Genomic DNA, 22,755 nt, shown 5'->3' with positions numbered 1-22,755 from the left:
TCTACAGAGTACATCAAAATGGAATTCTGACTCCAACACCACCAAAATGGGACTGAGACTCTGACTCTGACTCTGACTCTGACTCTGACTCTGACTCTGACTCCGACTCCAACTCCTCTGCCCTGCTAGTAATAACAGTTCTCCTGCAGTGGCCCCAATAGTAATAGCGACCCCTGTTATTAGCCACAGTAGTAAATGTGACCCCTGTTAGTAGCCTCAGTAGTAATTGTGACCCCCTCCCCCCCATACTGGACCTTCAGCCACCTGATAAGCATTTAACTCACTTGTAGTATCGGGCCAACGACTGAGCGATGAACAAGAACCGCTGTTCATTTTATGCCGGCATAAAAATCATCGTTGGCTCGTTCACTTATCGTTCAGTTTGAATGGCGCTCATTCAGTCGTTCTCAGTCACTTATTCAGTGTTGTTCGGTCTTTCACATTCGCTGTATGATTCTCGTTGAACGATTCAATGATGAATCTGTATGTCTAAAACAGACAGAGAACAAGCTGGCGGTGACATCACGGGCTTGTTTGCTCGTACAAATGAGAATTGTTCAGTGTGAAAGCACCCAAACTCAAGGGCATAAATTATCTGCTTAGACACTGGAGTATTATAGGCTGCAATTTCAATATGGATGGTTTTAAAACGTTAATCCCTCCATTCACTGCCTATAGGATAATAAGTATTAACACAGACCATGTATTATTCCAATATGGTTAAAAGAGAAACATTTGGTGCTGTATTAGTCAGCAGGACACAACGTTACTGCCCTCAAGAAGAGGCACCAAATAATCTTGTAGAAGTAATACCTTTTAATGGCTAACCAAAAGAAATGATGTTAATGGTGCAAGCTTTTGAGACTACGAGAGTTTCACTGATGGGCAACCGAGATCCGGTGGAATCACCCTGCATTGCGGAGCCATTTTGCTTTGTGTCAGAATTAAAGACCTAATGATTTCATATCCCACACCTAGAAATCTAGACAAAGCCATGTCATTAGCCGAGTTAGAGAGTGGGTGAGTGAGCATTCTTTGGCCACATACGTAGAAACTGCTGACCTTGAAGAACCCGTGCAAGTAGGCTCATTATCTAGTGGAGCTAAGGCAGAAGCAGAGGGGCAGAGTTCGCTACTTTTGCTGCGGCCGTACTAGTCACTTTATACAGGTGTGTCCCCTTCAAGGATCTCAGTCAGGAAACTAGTTGGCCTAGAGGTTAAGGGGAAGTTTCCTCTAGGCCCGTAGGTCGCCTGAATACCATCCACCAAGCTGAAATACTTCTTACTGGGCGTAGTTTTCCGGTGACAGTTTTTTTGGACAGTGGAGACAGAATCAGTTTAATTCATCATGAGTTGGCCAAACTTTTGGGACTATATATTAGATCTTTGGACTGTCCGATACCTCTATCAGCCATTGATTCCACCCCCTGGCCCAAAAGTGCCTAAATTTTTTGTTTCTGATGTTTGTTTAAGAATTGGATTATTTCAAACTGAGACAATAGTTTTGTTTGTCATGGAGTCTCTCCCTACAGGTGGTGTTGGGATTGCCATGGTTGAGGTTGTACAACCCAATGATGGATTGGGAAATGGGGGGCGTTGTTAAGTGTAACGCTTCCTGTAGACATAATGGCACGGCAATAGATATTTCCACTGTACAAACTTAAGAATTGCCTGATAGGGAGGGGATTGGTAACTTGCAATCCGGAATGAGATTAATAGTACAAAGAGTCACATGTATAACTTGTCTGGTCCGGAAAGACAGTCCGTCAAGGATTATATTGCCGACAGTCTGAGCAAAGGACATATATGTCCATCCAATTCACCGGCAGCTGCCGGTTTCTTCTCCGTTACCGCACATTCCCGATTTATTGAAGTTAATTAGTGCCAGGTGGTTCTCTAAGTTGGAGTTGCGGGGGGCATACAACTTACTACAGGGGAGGGGGACAAATGGAAAGCAGCTTTCAACTCTCCCTAAGGGGATTTTGGAAATCTAGTGATGCCCTTAAGTTTGACTAACGCTCCCACAGTGTTTCAGGCCTTCATAAATGAAGCACTTCGGAAGTTCATTGGGTGATTTGTATTAAGCCTCATATTCACAGGTTGGTCGGATTCTGCCCACAGGAGCCCGCAGCAGGAGCTGACCTTCCCCACAGCCAAGGCCATTTTTTTACCTGTCCGAGTCTTCTCGCTCCTGTCCGGATCTTCTTTCTTCTGCACTACGAATGGGTGCGGGTGTGCCGTTTTTTTTTTAAACTCCTGTTTTTCGGCGGATCCGCGACACATCTGCAGTGTCAGCTGCAGGTGTGCCATGGATCAGACGGCTTCCTTTGACATCAATGGAAGCCTGCAGTGCGGGATCCGCATAGAAATGGAGCATACTACGATTTATTTTCCGGACCAGAAGGTAGGCAAATCAAATCCGCATGTTTTAATTAATTTGCGGACGCACATGCATCCCTATAGGCGGGTTGATTTGCAAATGCCCCTCGCGGATTCCGCAAATCAAATCCGCTCGTGGACATGAGGCCTTAGTAGATGGGTGTACCTGGGTCCAACTAGTTTTGAAGCACCCTCTCCGCTGCGAAAATATCATGGAATTTCTGTGCGGTTCCGCTGCGGACATTCCGCAAGATTTCCATCCAATGAGAACCCAGCCTTAGAGACCTACAGCTTAGGGTTTGCCACAATTACATTCAGTCTGGGCTGTCCTCTGTGAGCAAAACATATTGGAATCACAGATCGCTTCCCTGTTCAGCGCCACCTGATAGATTTGTAGAATAGATCCATAGACACTCCATATGGTGCCTCCGTGAGAATTACTCTATAATGTGGCATTCATTGCATAATTATTTTATTTAGTGTCCGTATAAAGTCAGAGGTACAGTATGGGCCCATAGCAGTGTATGGGTACTGCATTATGCATTAAGACAGATCTGTAGTACTGCAGTGTACATGAGGCCTATAGCAGCCTTCTATGGGAAGCATCACATTGCAGCACTATAATATGAAGCCATATACCTCCATACGGGGTCTCTGTACACTGATTGGCCACTTGATGATTGGAGTTTCCCTGTATGGAAATTAGACCAGTGCAGCATAAAATCATGCGTCAAGTTATGTTTGGATCAGTTTCAGTGTGAATCCACAAAATCTAGCAATCTGATTGACTTCCACTGAGGTCTGGTCATCAGTGCTGGATTACAAGGGCCAGGATGTCACTGCCAGAAGCGTGGGGTTTTCTCCTGCAGTGGTGTGGAGAGTATACCGAGAATGGTGGGATCGAGGACAAACCTCCAGCTAAGGCCCAATATTAAAGTTAATGGCAGCTGTCCATCCCACGGCAATCATCATTGTGGAAAGGGCGCGGGATCCTCGCCATCACTTAGCGACAATGCGGTCATATCTTTATTGCGCATGCGCGACGGCCAGCACATCCGGAGTACAGAAGAAAAAGCATCCGGAAAGGTATGCAGGGGTCACCGGACGGGAACCGGCTCGGATTCCGCTGTGGGATCCTGCTTGCGGAGTCCCACCAGGTCGTGTGCATTCGGCCAAAAGGGGAGCCTGTGGACAGAAATAACTCGCCACCGAAGGGGGTCAGAGGAGGATGTCAGGACTTATTATTATCAACCGATGCTGCACAGAAAAGGAAACCGCAGCAAAATACAATGCTGGTGCTCTAGTGTGTCTGAAGGCACAACTTATTATTCCTTAGCACGGATGGGCTTTAACAGCAGATGACCAGTTCCACCGCCATTGTGTCTAAGAGAAACAAAAAGATTATTCCAGCGGGCCAAAGAGCGCAAAAATTATATCACTGAGCAGCAGAAAAACCTCCTGGTCAGATTTCTGTTGCACCGTGATGATGGGAAGTCAGATTTTGGCACAAGCAGCATGAATAGATGAGCCCTTCCTGTCAGCTGGTCAGAACATGTCAGTACTGCCATCAAATATGCAGTAACTACAAGAAGCTTCCTGTCCGCCAATATTCCTGTAGATTACAAGCTTTTGGAATCTACGCCACAACACATTGTTGCAGTTCTGAAGGCCAAAGATGGGGGTCTCCAATAAAGTGGCCATTCTGTGTATGTAAGACATAAAAGCCCAGTTTCCTGGGTGATCAGCCACCTCTTCCATGTCATGGGCTGTTAGTCTCCCCTTTGCTAATTAAGCTTACTTACTATACTGATTAAGTGGCCAAAGCTGTTAATACCGACCTAAGCTGTTTGTGCTGTGAGCCAGACATCATCTATAGTGAGATGCAACTTGGACCTTTCCAGTCACCATTCACTCCTCCATCCTGGCACTTTCTGGGTATAAATGTACTTTGACAATCTATGTGCCATAGGCACTGTTCCAACCTGCTGGGTTATGCATTACCAAGAGCCTGGATCTTTACCTCTAATGACACAGAAGTCTACCATTACTCCATGGAGGTGTCAGGCTGCCATCAGAGATCAAGCAAAACTTGTCTGTAAGTATTTTTCTGTATAGCTAACAGTCTAGCAGATCATACCTTAAAGGGGTTGTCCCAATAAAATATATCATTCCCTGTCTATAGGATAGGGAAAAACTTGTTGATTGTGGGGGTCTGACCACTGTTATTGGAATTGGTGGAAATTCAAGTGGTCGAACTCCCACTAATTAAAAGTTATTTCAAATATGGCACAACCCCTGTAATAGAGGAGGGTCCTCTGTTCAAGATCCTGATGTCCTGGCCACAGTAGGGAGCAGTTAGAAGGAGCATCTCCTACACAAATAATTCATTGATTTGAATGGGTATAATGTAATACTTCATTTCCCCCTTCTGGAGGTGGTGCAGGGAAATTGAAAACATTCAGCCCAGTTTCCAGAGTGATTTACCTCTTGTCAATTGACTTTTTAATAATTAGGGATTGACCAAAGCAGAGACCCAATCTAAGTTATGGACTATACTTACATCCAACTTTTTTGTCTTCACAGGTATATCAATGCCAGTCACTAATGACGGTTGGCCAGAAGCATTTGGCTTTGGGCTGGGCGGTTCTGGCCCCTGTTATATAGTATGGGTGGAGGATGGAAGCAGTGCCCATGCAGCCGGACTGAAGCCTGGCGACCAGATTTTGGAAGTAGAAGGAAGGCCGGTGTCTTCTCTGACCTGTGAAGCCCTGACCAAACTGGGTCAGGAGTGTCATAATGTACCGCCAAGTATTGGAGTTATATCAAGAGTCCAAATTGTGGAAGTGTCCAGAAAAGCAGAAGAGGAGATCGGCCTCACACTCGGTGACGGTAGACCTCTGCTGGTGGCCAGTGTTACTCCTGGATCTCCTGCATCCTATGCCGGGGTCAGGACTGGAGATTTACTTCTTGAAATTAATGGTGACCCTGTGACAGATCTGACGGAGGCGTCCCAGAGAATGTCGTCCTGTGGGGAGGATTTAATACATCTTGGCCTCTTGTGTGTTGGTCGGAGGCAAAGAAACAGTAGGGTGTACAGTGCAAGTGGAAGCAGATCAGAGACCACAAGCCAAACACAGAGACTCAAAGCTCAGGAATTTAACCGGCAGGTAAGTGGTTTGTAATGACTGCCGACCGTGGCAGAAATGCCTCCACTCTTGATTGCGGGCATCAGCACCCTGCTTTTTATGTGACAGACACCACAAGGCCCTTGTCAATGTTAGTGCCAACATAGGTAGCGCATGCAGCACTGGCCCGTCTCGTAAAGGGCCAATGTGTGCATCCAGCTTTTCTATCCCCAGCCAAGCCTGATCTCTCCTGAGTTATTTAAAGCACCCTCCACAATGTAGGCTGCCTGAGTAATAGGTTTCGCAAAGTTCTGCAAAGGTGCTATATTTTCATGATTGACTTTTGGTTTTGGCTCCTGTCTGTTCACCCAGCTTTCCTGTCTTCTCCTGTCCTGACATTGACTTGTACTTTGACCACAAGTCATCTGATTGCAGTCTGAGCAGACCCTCTGCCTGTCTCTCTGTTTACACAAGATTGCTCCTGTTCTGACCTCAACCTGTCTTTCGACTACGTCTCTGCCTGGCCCTCTGATATCACACTACCGTGCCTCTGATTTGTCCATGTCAGATGCTGGCGCGCTGAGACTACTCTTGTGGTAACGACCTGGGGGCCTATGCAGCTAAGATCAGATCCCACTTGGTGGCATTAAAGGGTGACAACCATGAGACCCCAGGTGCCGCCTTCAGGAGTTGCCAAAAGAGAAATCGGTCAGCTGGTCTACAACCACTACGTGACATAGGACATGGTGGAATAGCCATTAAGCATTTAAAGGGGTTCTCCACAATAAGAAAATCATGGCTGCTTCCCTCCAAGAACAGCCCCACTCTTGTCCAGCTCCTTGCAAGTGTATGTGCCTAAGCTGAAATACCAAACACAACCAACAGACAAGGATGATGCTGTTTTTGTGAAAAAAAGGTCCCTTTACTTGTTAATCCCATACGACCCCTTTAATATCACTATTTGTATAGAGATTATTATAGAATCCGGTCCATCTGGTCAAAAGCGTGGCTCAGAGGTTTGTACATGGAATTCTCCCCTCCATCTGCTGCTTCTCCCTCCAGCAATGAAGAAAGGTTTTAGTGAAATGCACTTGACCACAAGACCTAGAGAGCAACCAAAGTGATGTAATATAGACATCGCCCGGTGCTCTAATTACAGCAGTAATTTGCAGGAATGCTGTATACAAGCAAGGAAGGGTCATGAATCAGCTCTCAAGAGAATGGTGCAGTCAGAAGCATTTCTGAAATGCGTTGGGTTGCAACATAACTGCATACGAAAAACAGGAGGAAATGGTCTTTAAAAGGGTTGACTCCCCCTATTTTAGTGGCAGCTCCCCAACAAATGACCATGTAATGCATATCTAGTCCTGCAGAGCAAAAGTCACTCTGGATAGAGAAGGCACAGGGGTGACATGTACCTTCAGGGCCCCGGTGCCAAATCTGAAGACTGAATCTGAAGATGCTCTCCCTAAGGACTAGGGATCGTGCTCTGCCGGATACTGTATCAAACCTCCTCGGACTGACGGTGTGAACACCTGTCATTGGATGGGTGTTCCACACCAGGTAAGTCCCACCTTTTACATTTACATTTTTATTCACCTATGTATTATTTACGTACCTCCTTAAAGGAATACTGTAGCTAGTCCGCTGACTTTCTCATCAGATGCCAAATCTGTCACACTTCGCTCAACTATCGAGTCAGGGCCCCGGTATCTGCAACTGCTGCACCTCCTACAGAGGAAACTTCTATGATATTTTCATGCATAGGGACAGTCCAGGGGAAAAAAATCCCTCTAAAGGGGTATGCCGAGCTTTTACTATTAATAACCTACCCTCAGAATAGGTCATCAATAGTTGATCGGTGGGGATCTGCTGATCTTTGGCCCATTGACAGTGCAGCAGGGCCAGACATAGTCATCCGCTAGAGCTGGAAGTGTAGCAGACTGCTTCACTCTCATTGAAATGAATGGGAGCTATGCCTTCTGTTACACTTCTAACTCTGACCACAATGAGAAGTGTAACAGTAGGCATCGCTCTCATTAATTTCAGTGGGAGTGAAGCCATCCATTACACTTTTGGCCCTGACCACTGATGACGACGCCTTGCCCTGCTGCATCAACAGTGGTCCAAAGAATTAGCTGACCGTCAGGGATCCCCAGCTGCGGACCCCCACCGATCAACTACTGATGACCTATCCTAAGGGTAGGGCAGCGATAGTAAAAGCCCGGAATACCCCTTTAATATTCACATAGACTATTCCAGAAGGATCGTCGCTCCCTATGCACAGTGAACACTTTATCGTCTATTAAGCCGATGATTTACTATGAACAGGGGAAATGTAGCTCTGAATGAATTGCTGCAATGTAATTACTGTATTGGCTTTTTAATGACTTGCAGATAAAACAGGAATTAGCTTTCCAACTGATTTGAAACCCGCCAAGAGATCTGAGAGAGTCTCACGGGGGCGAACGTCGGGCACGAGCTACTGAATAACATAATTCAAAGGAAATTACGGGTCAGGTGCCATACCTATTCGGCTTCCCCCTCCTCTTAGTAGCAGAAAAATGCAGCTGGAATTTCAGCTAAGGACCCCACATAGCGCTATATTATTTTCTAACAGGCATTGAATTGCCACTTTATTAGAGACCCCCATCTAGTAGTGCGTTGGACCTCCTTTGGTCTTGATAACCACAGCTATTCAGTGTGGCTTCCATCCACAGGTATCAGAGGACCCAGGGTGTGCCAAAAACACATTTCCGGCACCATTGCTGCGCCTCCACCAGCTGACAGGAAGGGGTCATCGATTCATGCTGCTTGCGCCAAATTCTAACCTCCCATCAACACGGTGCAACGGAAATCAGTGATGCCATTTCTGCACTTTTGTGCCTCCTGGAGGCTCACCTTTCTGTTTCTCTGACCAGTTCCAACACAATGGTGCTTGAACTGGTCATCTGCGGTTATAGCCCACCCGTGCTAAGGAACGGCGCGTTTTGTGTTCTGACTCATTAGTTAGGGCACCAGCATTGTATTGGACTGCTGTTGGCTGTACTTGACGCCCTCCTTTGACCCCTTTTAGCAGCAAGTTTGTTCTGTCCACAGGATCCCCATTTGCTGGATGTTTTTTCTCGATCGCACCATTTTTGGTCTACTCTTTACACTGCCGCACAAGAAGACCCCACAGGGCTGGCCACGGCTAGTCTATCACAGTACACACAGGGTAATTCTAAAGTCAGGGCCACCAGGAATATCTTCTTAAAAAGAAGTACAAGTAGGAAACTTTGTAGAATACGTAGATGGGCAGCCAAAGCTTTGTGGGACTATGGCGGCATCTGTCGGCCATTCTGGTGGCAGCCATCTTGGGCTCAGCCCAAGAAACTTCAATGGAAAGTGGGTCATGGGATACATGATTTAAGGATAGAATTTCATCAGCAATTATGGATGATGTCATGTTAAGTAATAATAAATGTTATGTTGAATTATGTAGTATGGAAAACACTAATCACGTCTTTTCTGGTACCGGAAGATGCCGTTAATACTACTAATAATAATAATCTTTATTTGTATAGCACTAATATTCTGCAGCGCTTTCAAGCGCGGGAGAACACAGACAATACAACAAATTACATGCGGTATACAATCAGTTTGAAACAAACGGGGTGGGGGTGAAACAGGAGGTACAAAGGGGGGGGGAGATGAGGCATGGGGGAACAAAGGCAGTACAAGAATTACATATGGAAATAAAGTTATTAGGAAGCAAACGGAGTGAGGGTGGTAAGGAGGTGCAGGGGGTAAAGGTTGTATGTGATAGGCAGGTTTGAAGATGTAGGAAGCCATAGGGAGGGCCGGGGGGACTAGGTCAGGAGATTTGGCATGCCTCCCTGAAGAGGTGCGTTTTTAAGGTGTGTCTGAAATTTCGTGCATCGGGAATTGTCCGAATGCCTTGGGGTAGAGCGTTCCAGAGGATGGGTGCTGTAGGCGAGCATGTGAGGTTAGTATTAGAAAGGATGTTTAGTCTGAGTGTGTTAGCGGATCGGTGTGAGTGGGGTAGGTGGTGTACGGACAAGAAGGAAGCGATGTACAGTGGTGCGGTGCCATGGAGAGCTCTGTGGGTGAGGGTGAGTAGTTTGAATTTGGTTCTGTAGTGGATAGGCAGCCAATGCCGTGACTGGCATAGTGCAGAGGCGTCTGAGAAGCATCTGGATAGGAAAATGAGTAGAGATGAGCGAGCATACTCGGTAAAGGCAGATACCCCGCATTTGCTCGGACGTGTATGCAGTTATTCGAGAAGAGCGATGCTCGCTCGAGTATCTGCCTTTACCGAGCGTGCTCGCTTATCTCTAAAAATGAGCCTAGCTGCTGCATTTAGTATGAATTGGAGAGGAGTGAGTCTGGTGCGGGGAAGGCGAATAAATAGCGAGTTGCAATATTTCATTCGGGAGTGAATGAGAGAGACAACGAGTGTCTTTAGCGTGTCCGTGGTTAGAAACGGCCAGATTTTAGCAATATTTCTGAGGTGCAATTGGCATGTTCGGGCCAGAGATTGGATGTGGGGGGTAAAGAAGAGGTCAGAGTCCAGTGTGACCCCAAGGCAGCGGGCGTGATGTCTGGGGGTTATGATGGTGGCAGACTGTTGAGGGGAGGTTGTTTGGAAGGCGGAAAGACGAGGTCGTTAGTTTAAGAGAGGTTAAGTTTGAGAGAAAAAGGGAGGACGTAGTATTAAAGACAGCAGACAGTCAGTGATATTTTTCGAGGAATGGTTCAGAGATGTCATGGTGAGAAATGTATATTTGGGTGTCATCAGCGTGGAGATGGTATTGTAGAGATTTGTAAATCGTTTGTCCAATTGGGGCTGTGTAGATAGAGAAAAGAAGGGGAACTAGGACCGAGCCCTGTGGGACCCCGACAGCCAGAGGAAGTGGAGAGGAGATACAGCCAGCGAAGGAGACGCTGAAAGAGCGGTCCGATAGGTAGGAGGAGAACCAGGAGAGAGCAGTGTCCTTTAGGCCGATAGAGCAGAGCAGAGCATAGTGAGAAGGTGGTCATGGTCAACCGTGTCAAATGCAGCAGACAGGTCAAGGAGGATTAGTAGGGAGTAGCCACCCATCGACTTTGCCGTCATTAGGTCATTTGATACTTTTGTGAGGGCGGTTGTGGTCGAGTGAAGAGGGTGGAAACCAGACTGGAGGGGGTCGAGGAGAGGGTGGTCAGAGAGAAAGCATGTGAGGTGGGAGTAGACCAGACCGTTCTAGTAATTTGGAGATGAAGGGGAGGTTTGACACAGGTCGGTGGTTGGCAGCGTTGGTCAGGTCAACGGTTGTTTTTCTTTTAGCAGAGGAGATATGATGGAGTGTTTGAATGAGGAGGGGAGGGTGCCAAAGGTTAGGGAGAGGTTGCAGATGGTAGTGAGGTGGGTAATGACAGTTGGGGAAAGGGAGCAGAGGAGGGGAGAGGAGAGAGGGTCGCTGCCACAGGTGGTGAGGCGAGCGGCGGAAAGCAGCCAGGAGACTTCTTCCTTTGTCGTTGGCTCTAATATAGAAAGTGAGTGGATAATGGATGCAGTGCTGATGAGACTGAGATTGGGGCTAGCCGTGCAGTTTTTGGAGATTTCTTTTCTGCTGTTGTCGATTTTTTTTCTTTGAAATAGGTGGCTAATTCTTCAGCAGTCAGATCCGTCACGGGGGCCTGTTCTTTGGGGCTTAGGAGGGAGTGGAAGGTGTCGAAGAGTGTTTCTGTTTGTGGGATAGTGAGGAGACAAGGGAAGTGAAATAAACTTGTTTGGCGTGGTGAAGGGCTAGGTTATAAGTTTTAAGGATGGATTTGAAGTGGGGGAAGTCTACAGGCAGCTTTGATTTTCTTCACAGCCGTTCAGCGTACTTTGAGGGCTGTAGAATGAAGTGCATTTGGGTTGTGAGTCAAGGTTGCCGTGGTTTGCAGTCGACTGCTTAGGTCACGGGTGGTGCTGCTTCATCCAGGGCATGTCTTAGGGTGGGGTTTATAGTGATCTGCTGCCAGGTTAGGGCAGGGGAGGAGAGAGATAGGAGACATGGAGGATTGGATGGTCTCGGAAAAATGATGTGTGTAGACGGTCTGGAGGTTCATAGAGGTGTGATAGGAGGGTCACGGGAGATGCTAGGGTGCCTGATGGAGATGGGTGTAGACGGTCTGGAGGTTCCTAGAGGTGTGATAGGAGGGTCACGGGAGATGCTAGGGTGCCTGATGGAGAAAGAGAGGAGGTTGTCATCAGAAAGTGGAAGAGGGGAGTTAGTAAAGTGGGAGGCAGAGCAGAGGTGGAGGAAGATTAAATCGAGAGTGTTGTCTTCTCTGTGAGTGGGGGAGTCTGAGAGTTGTGATAGGCCGAGGGTGGAGGTGAGCGTTAAAAGCAGAGAGGCAGATGAAGAGCTGGGGTCGTTAGTAGGGATATTGAAATCGCCAAGAATGAGGGTTGGGATTTCCCATGATAGGAAGTGGGGGAGCGATGACAGGGTGTAGGAACAGGTGGGTGGACCTGGGGGCCGGTAGATAACTGCAATGTGCAGGGACAGTGGGCGGAAGAGTCATAGGGTGTGGACTTCGAATGAGTGGAAGGTGAGCGAGTGAGCCCAGGGAATGACCTGAAAGGTACAGATCGGTGAGAGGAGGACGCCAACTCCATTGCCATGCCTGTCATTCGATCTGGGGGTGTGGGTGAACTGCAGGCCATCATAGGACAATGCAGCGGGGAAGGTAGAATCTGACTGCTGTACCCATGTTTCAGTGAGGGGGAGCAGGTTGAAGTGTTTGGTGGTGAACAGGTCGTGGATAGTTGGGAGTTTGTTGCACGCGGATTGGGAGTTCCATAGGGCACATTTGAATGGGGCAGGAGGGGGGGGGGGCGCATGGGCTAGTGGGGTGGTTTGGTATGGTTGGGGGCGGGAGGGGGGGGGTATTGGTAGAGAGTAGTACGGGGTGGGCCAGGGTTGGGGTATATGTCCCCTGTGGCTAGGAGTAGCAGGGCAGCAAGGGTGAGCAGGTGGTTGGGGGATTTGTGAGGGTGGCTAAGGTGTTTCTTGGCGGTATTGGGGGGGAAGGAGGCATCTGAGGAAGGTGAAAAGTGCATGGGAGCTGTGAATGGGTAGGCAGAGGATTGATAGGCTGATGTAAATGGAGTGGTGAATGTGGAGTTCACCTGTCTAGGCAATGTGTGGCAATGAGGCTACCACTAAATTTATGGTTCAAGCTAGAAGACTACAGCTGGGAGTGGTTAGTTAGAGGTCACTAGTCAACCAGCTGACCCCATCCTCTCAAGGCTAATAAACAGGATGGGGTGTGGAGAGGTTTATTGCCCTCTTTACATGAACAAAATGTGCCCAGCAACACTAGATGAAACAGAGGAGAGGGAAAAAGCTATTCGGGGAGGTGATGGGGAAAATTGCGCATAGTAAAAAAATTGAGCCAAAAAGCAGGACAATATGGAGACATATCACAGTTATAACATGAAATAGCAATACATAAAAAACATGAGCAGCAATACACTAGATAGCAGAGGGGGTCAAATCTGTCAGATCAGCTTGAAGGGAGTCAATGCAGGGCAATATGAAGACGTACCTGTTGAGAGAGAAGGTAGATGAATATTAATAACTGTGCTGTTGAACTGCATCATTCGACTGCTTAAGACACTTGTTCCTGGACACTTAATGCTGGACACCCACGCGCGCCGTTAACAATCCAGAACAGAAGTCCACGTGAGGTGGCCATGGCTTGCAATCAAGAACACCCAGGAAGACGACCAGGCAGGGCACAAACTGTCAGGAAACTGATTCAGAAGTTTAGGTCAACTGGTAGTGTCCAGGACGAACTGAGAACTGGACTGACACCTTGCTCTAATGCCAGTCTCCTGGGACTTTTCTGTGAATTCTTCATGGACACAGCTAGCACGGCTGTCGACACCCAGGGAGCGGACACACTGCTTGGATCTCCAGTCCTCGGTTAGTCCTGGACGCTACCAGTTCGCTGAACCTGTGTTACCGACCATCAGGATGATCTCAGTCCTGTCCTGCATACAAAAGTGCATGCATTGCACAACTTGGGAGTACTACACATTAGAAGACACCACCACCTCTACGTGTTCGGAAAGTAGAGTCTACCCATAGTTGTACACGAACAAACCATCAGTATCCCTCCAGCACTAGACTACAGTACTGGAGGGAAAAAAAGCTGGATGGCTAGGTTTATGGGAAGCTGCCCTTAAAGCGCATTTCCAAGATAAATAGTTCATCCGATGCCCATTAATTTCAGTCTCAGAGTAGTCACCTCCGACCACTTTTCTTTGCGTCTTTTTTTAATATGTGGGAGAGTTATGCCGCCATTTGATGGTAATATCCCAGTAACATCCTGCAAAGAATGACCGCTCAAACAGCCCAGTTGACAAAAAAGTTACAGGTATCAGATTATGGTGATGGAAAGCACCCACTTGAACATTTTTTAACAGCTTTTCCATACATTATGATACATTAAATGGTACTATTAAAAAATACAACTCATCCCTCAAAAACGGCCATGTCAATAGCAAAATTAAATGGCTCTGGAAAGGAGAAGATAAAAAAAAAATGAAAATAAAAGAGTGAAAAATCTCTGGTCCTGAAGCAGTAAAGCAGGACCTCTCTTGATGTGCCTATTTAAAGGGGTTTTCCAGGGAGAATACCCTGTTTCCCTGAAAATAAGACATACCCTGAAAATAAGACATAGCATGATTTTCCAGAATTTTTGAGGATGCAAAATGATTTTTCAGGCTTATTGAGGATGTTTGAAATATAAGCCCTAGTCCAAAATTAAGCCCTGCTAGCAGTTAATTAAAAAAGTCAATTTAAATTGTGTCCAGGCAGCTATACAAGTAAAAAAGTTAAACCTTTTTGAACAAAAATTTATATAAGACACTGTCTTATTTTCGGGGAAGCACGGTAGTACCGATGACCTATCCTTAAGATGGGTCATCAATAGTTTATTGGCTGGGGTCCGTTGCTCGGGATCTCGACCGATCAGCTGAGTGGGCGCATGCTGTCAGCTCCGCAAATACACAGAGGTCAGAGTGGAAGTCTCCTTTCCGCCCTCTATGCAGTGGCCGGCGCTTGCACCTGCAGGCACGGCTCGCATTGATTTCAATGAAAGCCGTGCCTGCAGGTACAAGCGCCAGCCACTACACAAAGGTCGGAACGGAGACTTCCGCTCCGACCTCTATGTATTTGATATGTCAACAGTAGTATTCTCCCTGGAAAACCCCTTTAAGTAAATATTTGTATTACCTATTCTGGAGTATCTTTTCTTGCAACATCCTCCTATTATCGCTCCTGGAAATATAATAATACATGATAACTGGGTGCTAACACTCAGCTGTCATTTAAAGGGGTTATCCAGGAAGCACCCATCAGGATACACCGGGGTCGAAGCAAAAGCACTGCTCCGGCCCCTTTGTAGTGGCCAGCACTCGTAATTGCAAGCTTAGTTTACGAGCGCTGGCCACTACACACGGGTCGGAGCAGCGCTTTCGCTCTGACCCCGGTATAAACTTCGGCGGGTGCTTCCTGGATATCCGCGTTACTTCATAAACTTCTCATAGGATTACCAGAGGAACAGAAGAACACAGAGATATAAGAAAAGATGCTCCAGAATTGTTATTCCTTGAAGATTACAAGTGAAGCAGACATGTCAGGAGAGCCTGTACTGTAAAGCGATTGACATCTCATTCCCAAGAGCTTCTGCAGCAGCTAAAGTGTCAGTCTTGGCAGTAGTGGATGTACATGCTGCCTGTGCCAGCCTCCAGTATCTCAGTAGCAGGAACAATCTGCATTCTCCCCCGGGGGTAGTCGCTGGGTTTGGGGCCGCCCTTTATCTCTTGCAAGGTGATTTTTCCCTTCCAGGTTTCAAGAATATTTTTCATGCTGTGATTCTCAAAGAAATTCTCACTGAATACAAAATTGGATTTGAGACAGAAGAAATAGGGCAGGGAGCGTCTGAGCGGGGATTACACTCACATCCCCTCTGGATTTAAAGCCGCTGTCCACTTCTGCAATATCACATAAACCACTCATTAGTATCTATGGATGTCCGTGAATTGTACAGATCTCAGTGGTCCTCCCCTCCAGTTAATAGAGACCCCCTCCCCCCCAGTTAATAGAGACCCCTTCCCCCCAATACTTTCATAGGACATTTTCATTTTGAAAACTAGCATTTTTGAAAGGAAAATTAAAGGGGTTTTCTGGGTATTTGCTATTGATGACCTGTCCTCAGGATAGGTTATTGATAGTTGATTGGCGGGGATCCACCACTCAGGATCCCCGCTGATCAGCCGATTCTTCGGCCTATTGCACAGACTTTCAGCAGATGTGGATGGAAAGTCAATAATGAATGAATTCAAGCTACTTGGGATAAGCATATATATGTTCCATACATATCAAACACAAGGCCCGCAGGCCGAACCCAGACCACCACCTTATTTTAGGTGGCCCACCGGCCATGCAACAACCTAACAGGCAATCTACTCGCTTGGTTGTAGCTCTGGCTTGGGGTTGATGGGAGCACTAACACTACTTTGGGACACTATTACTACTGGGACCACCATCGGGGTCGCTACTTTTACTACTAAGAGCACTATGGGGGAATTATATCTACTGCAGCCACTATAGGAGCCACTCTTTCTACTTGGGAGACTATAGGAGCACTATTTCTATTAGGTACATTATTACTACTGCAGCCACTATGAGAGTCACTATTACTATTGGGGCTACTATGAGGGGTCACCATAACTACTGGAGCCACAATGGGGATAGTATTACTACTGAGGCCACTATGGAGTCACTACGGTATTACTACTGGAGCCAGTATGGGGGCACTATTACTATTAGTGATGGCATAGTGTCCCCCATAGTAATAGTGCTCCCATAGTGGCCCTATTACTACTGTGGCCACTATTTGAGTCACTATTACAACTGGGGTCACTTTGGGAATCAATATTATTACTGGGGCCACGATGAGGGTCACTATTACTGTATAGTCCTACAATTACAATCGCCCCTTTATAGGCAACCATAAGGCTGATGTAGGCCTCGGTGAAAAGAGCTTGACACCCCTAATCTATCCTAAGAGATGCATAATATAAGTGCAGAATAGATGAACCATGGGGTCTTTTTATGCTGTCAGTTTTCTATGTTTATTAGACCCTTGACTGTAGTAGACATCATGATTAATATAAAATGTCTATTGATTTATATAAACCCAAATGTATTTTGTTGTTGTAATGACTTTTAACTCTGGAGTTTGATCGACACACAATCTAATCATAGTATTTAGTAGACAATGGGATGGTGAAGGATGTCTGATCTAATGTTGACTAAGTACATAGAAATTGCACAAGAAACCTCTAAGAGTTAAGGGCTATAGTGTTATGTGTATATCCTGTGGTCAATACTGTGTGTTTATCTAGGCCCCCTTCCACTCGTCAAACACAAGCTAGTTAAACACATCATTTGTCAACTACACAGAATTCCTTAAGGCTGTCTGCATGCTAAAGAATACAAAGTCCATACCTTGGCGGACGTGAGGACGGGAGGGTAGGGAGGCGGGAGACTCTGTATAATCTAGCGAATAAGAATATATATATGTTGGTGATGTAATCTGTTAAACGCCCATAAAGGGCAGGTGTTATCCTTTTTCAATAAAAAGGCCTGTCTGGACGTCTCTGCCAGAAGAGCCATTTTTAACATGAGATTCATACCTTGTGTTTGACTTGGTCAGTGTGCGCATACTGCTTCCACACAATTAGGAAAGCTGCAGAATACCCTGAAGCCTGCTGGAGAAAACCCTATTCCAGCTCAGTGTCGTCCCTTGGTGAGCGGTGGATCTGTGAGGTCACAGCCTGGAACGTATAGAGACCGGCAGATAGCACGCGGAACTCAGGGGCCCAAAAACTACAGAACACGGTAAGATTGCTTTATCTACCTGTGTAAAAACTGATTTCTAACTGCTAAATCTGCCTGTATCTGATCCAGACTAGACCTTCACTGAAAGACAGGTAATAACTCTAGTTCTGTCCACCCGAAAAACCACCATGTTATCTGTCTAGGGGTATTCTGTATGCTGTATGCTGTTGTGTCTGAGACGGTTAAAGACTGTGTACCTAAGACCAAGAGACAAATTCTGTGAGGATTAACCTTTTGTGTGTAGAGGGGCGGACTCGAGTGTATAGCAGGACATAGTCTGTGTTCCTATACGCTTTGAGGGTGCACGCCCGAGGGCCATGCTCCCCTAGGTAATAGGGCACGGTTGCTCTAATACGCTTGGAGAGCGGGCAGGTAAATTTGAAAAACGCGTATTCATTTTTGTATGATTGAGCTCGGTATATGCTCTTGTACAAAGGGAGGAATACGTGGGAATTTTAGCCGTGCGTTGTGACGGCTGACGGCTCCGGATACTGTTGAGGTCTTTGGTCACTGAATATAATCGTCAGTCTCTGTATAGTTAAATGTCCTGTCCAAATTGTGTTCAGGGAGTGTTGTTGGGGATTACAAGTGGAGGGTGGGCTGTTGCTAAGGTAGGTGAGCCATATACCTTGAGCCGTTGTGGGTATTCTCCAGTAATCCCGTCTGTACCGTTTGTTCGGTGTTATAGAATTAATGTGCATTGTGATCTGAGTGGGAAAGAGGGGTTATATTGGAAGGATTTGAAGAAAGCAGATTTTACAAGAGGAACATTACTGTGTCCAGAAACTTCGGATAGGATAGACTTGGTAGGTAGGATAGAGTTGAGCAGATTGAGAAGGTTAGGCATAGACGCAGGTGGTTTAGAAAATGGGGAACAAAGTGAGCAAGGACAAAGGTCATAGAGCTTGTGATTTGGTTGCTGAAAGGGAGGGAGCAGAGTTTGCTGAACAATGGGAGAGGATCAGAAAAGTTGCAGGATGGGAGAAGATTAGGGGTGGTAGATTACAGCCAGAACAATGGAGGAAAGTTTTGAAGGACAAAAAGGGGGCTCTGGCAGATAGGGGGGTGCTGCAGTCTGCTGAGGCATGGTATAGAGTAGCAAAAGGGATACACGAGCAGAGTTGGGTGGAGGAGGAGGTAAAGGAGGGGGGGGATGTGTATTACTTGTATCATGAACAGTGTAATGCCTTTGTGTCCACTATACCCCCTCCCTATGATGGCGGCCATTCCTGCTGGACTTGCCTTGTTTGTAATGTTCAAAATCCCACATGGCGTGAGGTCTGCAGTAATTGTGGGGCGCCCCGCCCCTACCGTGATGTTACTTCTTCCTTTGTGTCCACTTCTAGTGTCGGTAACATCACTTCCGGTCCCTCCCCATCAGGGACAGGACCTGGCCCCGCCCCTTCTTCCTCCGGCGGCCATCTTGCCTCACCTGGCCCTGCCCCTTCCTCTGGCAGCCATCTTGCCTCACCTGGCCCCGCCCCTTCCTCTGGCAGCCATCTTGCCTCACCTGGCCCCGCCCCTTCCTCTGGCAGCCATCTTGCCTCACCTGGCCCCGCCCCTTCCTCTGGCAGCCATCTTGCCTCACCTGGCCCCGCCCCTTCCTCCGGCAGCCATCTTGCCTCACCTGGCCCCGCCCCTTCCTCCGGCGGCCATCTTGCCTCACCTGGCCCCGCCCCTTCCTCTGGCAGCCATCTTGCCTCACCTGGCCCCGCCCCTTCCTCTGGCAGCCATCTTGCCTCACCTGGCCCCGCCCCTTCCTCCGGCGGCCATCTTGCCTCACCTGGCCCTGCCCCTTCTTCCGGCGGCCATCTTGCTACACCCGGGAATCCTAATTCTCTGACATCCCTGTATCCAGTGCTGCATGCAGATGGCTCTTTTCATGTGCCATCCAACACTGTGCCTCTATCCCTAGAAGGCACTGTAGAACAAGCTAACCAGTTCAATTCTGGCAGCCTTCCCCTCATGATGTTAGGGGAAGATGGTTCCCCGAGCGTTGCCCCTGGCTACGGACTCCATCCATGGGCAGATCCATCCCCCGCTAGTGCCAATGTAGCCCGTAGCCTCCTGGGGGAGTTCCAAGGAGTACAGAGAGATATCCGAAGTGCGCAGGACCGCCTTGAATACTTCATTAACGCAAGTGGAGACCAGCGGGCCCGGATGCCAGGGCCCGCACGTTTAGCCCACAGCCAACAGCCTCCCAAGTCCGCAGGAGTCCGGCTTCCAGCCGATGCTCCTGTGTTGTATGTTTCTTTTACTCCCACTCAGGCGTCTACCCTTAACACCAGTCTCCCTGACCCGGAGAGACAGCCGATGCCTTTTTACCGGAGACTGGTGCAGATTCAGAAGAATTTTAGTGCTACCTGGAAGGACCTCCAAGCCCTTACTGAAGTTAAAGCAGGAGACACCTACTGGCCAGTGATTGAAAAGCACCTGGACCCACTGAAGGTGGAGAGCGACGTTACATATGAATCCGGTATCCAGTTCTGTGAACAGATCAAGGTGTGGGCCCAGGATCGTCTTGCAGATCAAGCGACCACCATCCAAGACGTCACCCAGGAAAAGGGGGAATCTGTGGAGAAGTACCACACTCGCCTGATACAGTTGTTTAATGACCTAGGCTTCTCCACGCAAACCAAAGCGCATGCCCAAATGCTTTCATCTGCCTTTGTGTCAGGACTTCGTGAACCCATACGGAAAGGCCTCATCACATCTCGTCCGGAATACAAGACATTGTCCATGGATACGCTGTTACTGGTAGCAAAGGGGCTAGAAGGAAAAGGACACACACTTGCAATGCTGGCAGAGGACCCATCCCTGCAGAGATTTCGGGTGCCACCGCCTGGACAACCAGATCTGCGTACATGCTACAATTGTGGTCGCCCTGGACACCTCCGCCGTGACTGCCGCGCTCCAAGAAGGCGACGTTCCGGCCAAAGTACCAAAGAGCAACTTCCTCCCCCACCTCCTCCAGCCACTGACCTTCTACAATAGGACAGTGGCAAGCCTGCGTCCATTATGGCCATGTCTCAGCGGGATACCAACATTGATCTGCCGGGTCCACAAGCCCAGGTTACCCTCTCCGTTGCAGGCCGTCCCACTACCTTCCTCCTGGACACAGGTGCAGCCAGAAGTGTGATTAAGGAAGCGGATTTCCCTTTCAAGACCCTGCTGGACAATGTCGAAATCTTGACCATGGGCATAGAAGGACGTCCTACCTCTCACCGCCTTTCAAAACCCCTACGGATTGGCTCTCTCCCTAATGTGTTAGCACGGTTTGTGATCCACAAGACATCTCCGCTAAACCTGCTGGGAGCAGACCTGCTATCCAAGCTACAAGCCACCATCACTTATACCGAGGATGGAGGAATAAAGGTATCATCGCCTTTGTCAGAAGAAGATACGATGATTCTGGCATCAGAACCTTTACTCCTTGCAGTCAGCACGGAAAACCCTAATACAGTGCCGGCCGATGTCCTCCAGCGAATTCCAGATAAACTGTGGTCCAAAGGCCCGGAAGACATCGGTAAACTCCGAGTGCCACCCGTGGTAGTTAAACTGAAACCTGGAGCCAGCCTACCACGTCGGCCGCAGTATCCACTCAAGATTGCCGTCTCACAGGCTATCGCAGGGCAAGTGAAGGCACTCTTGGAAAATGGGGCACTCATACCCTGTGAATCTCCCTGCAACACCCCGTTGTTTCCAGTAAAGAAGAAGACACCCAAGGGGATGCCAGTGAAATACCGTATGGTGCAGGACCTCCGAGCAGTGAACGAGGCCACCATTTTGGACACACCCCTTGTGCCTAATCCACATACCCTGTTGGCGGGGGTACCGCCCACCGCCACATACTTCACAGTCGTGGATCTTGCAAATGCCTTCTTCAGCATCCCGTTGGACCCGTCCTGCCAATTTCTCTTCGCCTTCACCCATGATGGCCGGCAATATACATGGACCGTGATGCCTCAGGGGGCCCAGAATTCTCCAAGTCAGTTCGCAAAAGCCATTGCATCTATCCTCGCACCATGGCAATCTGAACACACTACGGTGGTTCTCCTACAATATGTTGATGACCTCTTGCTGTGCGCTGATGACCTCCCCACAGCTGAGGCGGCGTCGGAAAGCCTGCTTTACTTCCTGGCCGACCAAGGTTGCAAAGCATCTCTATCCAAGCTCCAGTGGTGCTCCACTTCGGTGGTTTTCCTTGGTCACTGCATCACGCAGGGGGCCAGGCACCTCACCCACGAACGGATACTGGCAGTCCAGAGGATACAAGTGCCAAACTCTGCGCGGGCGTTACAGGCTTTCCTTGGCCTAATCTCCTACTGCAGATCATGGATCCCAGAAGCCTCTCTACTGATGCAACCTCTGTACGATGCTTTAAAGACGGATCCATTTCTTCTAGGACCAGAGGCGCTTGAAAGTTTCTATCTTTTGAAGACAGCCATCTCCACAGCCCCTGCATTGGGCCTGCCGGACTATAACAAGGACTTCCACCTTTTTGTCAGCGAACGGCAGGGACATGCGACGGGTGTCCTTGCCCAATCTCACGGCCCCAGAATGAGGCCAGTTGGCTACTACTCTGCACAGCTAGACACAGTAGCCCGAGGAGGGCCCTCCTGCCTAAGGGCCGTTTTTGCTGCTCAGGTCCTGTTGGACAAAACCTCGGACCTTGTTTTGGGACACGCTTTGATCGTTCAAGCTCCTCATGACATTACGGCCATCCTCAATCAAACGCAACCAAAACATCTTTCGGCAGCAAGACACCTCAGACTGCAATGTTCGCTCCTCCTTCCGGATAATGTGACTCTACGCCGATGCCATATACTCAACCCCTCCACTCTCCTCCCACTTCCTGAGGGGGGTGTAGAGTCAGAAGAGGAAAAAGAAACAAATGATCCGGGGGTGCCCGAACATGATTGCTTTGAGCTTATGAAACAACAAACCTCACACCTACCTACTGTCCTAGATACCCCACTGCAGAATCCTGAACTTACAATTTTTATTGACGGTTCCAGGTACGCGGACAGCAAGGGAAGGTTTCACACGGGGTATGCGATCACTACGGAAGACACTATCCTCCAAGCTCAGAGACTGCCTTCAACGATGTCTGCACAAGAAGCAGAACTGCAAGCCCTGATTTCAGCCTGTAAATTGGCCAAAGGGAAGACTGCAAATATCTACACGGACTCCAGGTATGCTCTTGGAGTGGCACACGACTTTGGACTAATATGGAAAACCAGGGGATTCCTGACGACAGCTGGTACTCCAGTGAAACATCATGAGGCTATCGGAGAACTG

The 22,755-nt window shown here is 48.1% G+C and overlaps 1 protein-coding gene across 1 annotated transcript in view; it reads left to right on the top strand.

The window, feature by feature from the left end:
* The first annotated feature begins 2,338 nt into the window (after positions 1-2,338).
* GRID2IP (Grid2 interacting protein) overlaps positions 2,339-22,755 on the top strand; it is a 142,123-nt gene continuing 121,706 nt past the window's right edge. Inside the window, exons 1-2 of the mRNA XM_066576551.1 lie at positions 2,339-2,403; positions 4,962-5,545. Coding sequence (XP_066432648.1) covers positions 4,970-5,545 — 576 coding nt within the window. The 5' untranslated portion in view covers positions 2,339-2,403; positions 4,962-4,969. The remainder of the gene's footprint in view (positions 2,404-4,961; positions 5,546-22,755) is intronic.

Source organism: Eleutherodactylus coqui, chromosome 8 (genome assembly GCF_035609145.1).
Source record: "Eleutherodactylus coqui strain aEleCoq1 chromosome 8, aEleCoq1.hap1, whole genome shotgun sequence".
In the NCBI taxonomy this organism is placed as follows: domain Eukaryota; kingdom Metazoa; phylum Chordata; class Amphibia; order Anura; family Eleutherodactylidae; genus Eleutherodactylus; species Eleutherodactylus coqui.
The sequence above is the reverse complement of the archived record's forward strand: the minus strand, read 5'-3'. Positions and strand labels throughout refer to the sequence as shown.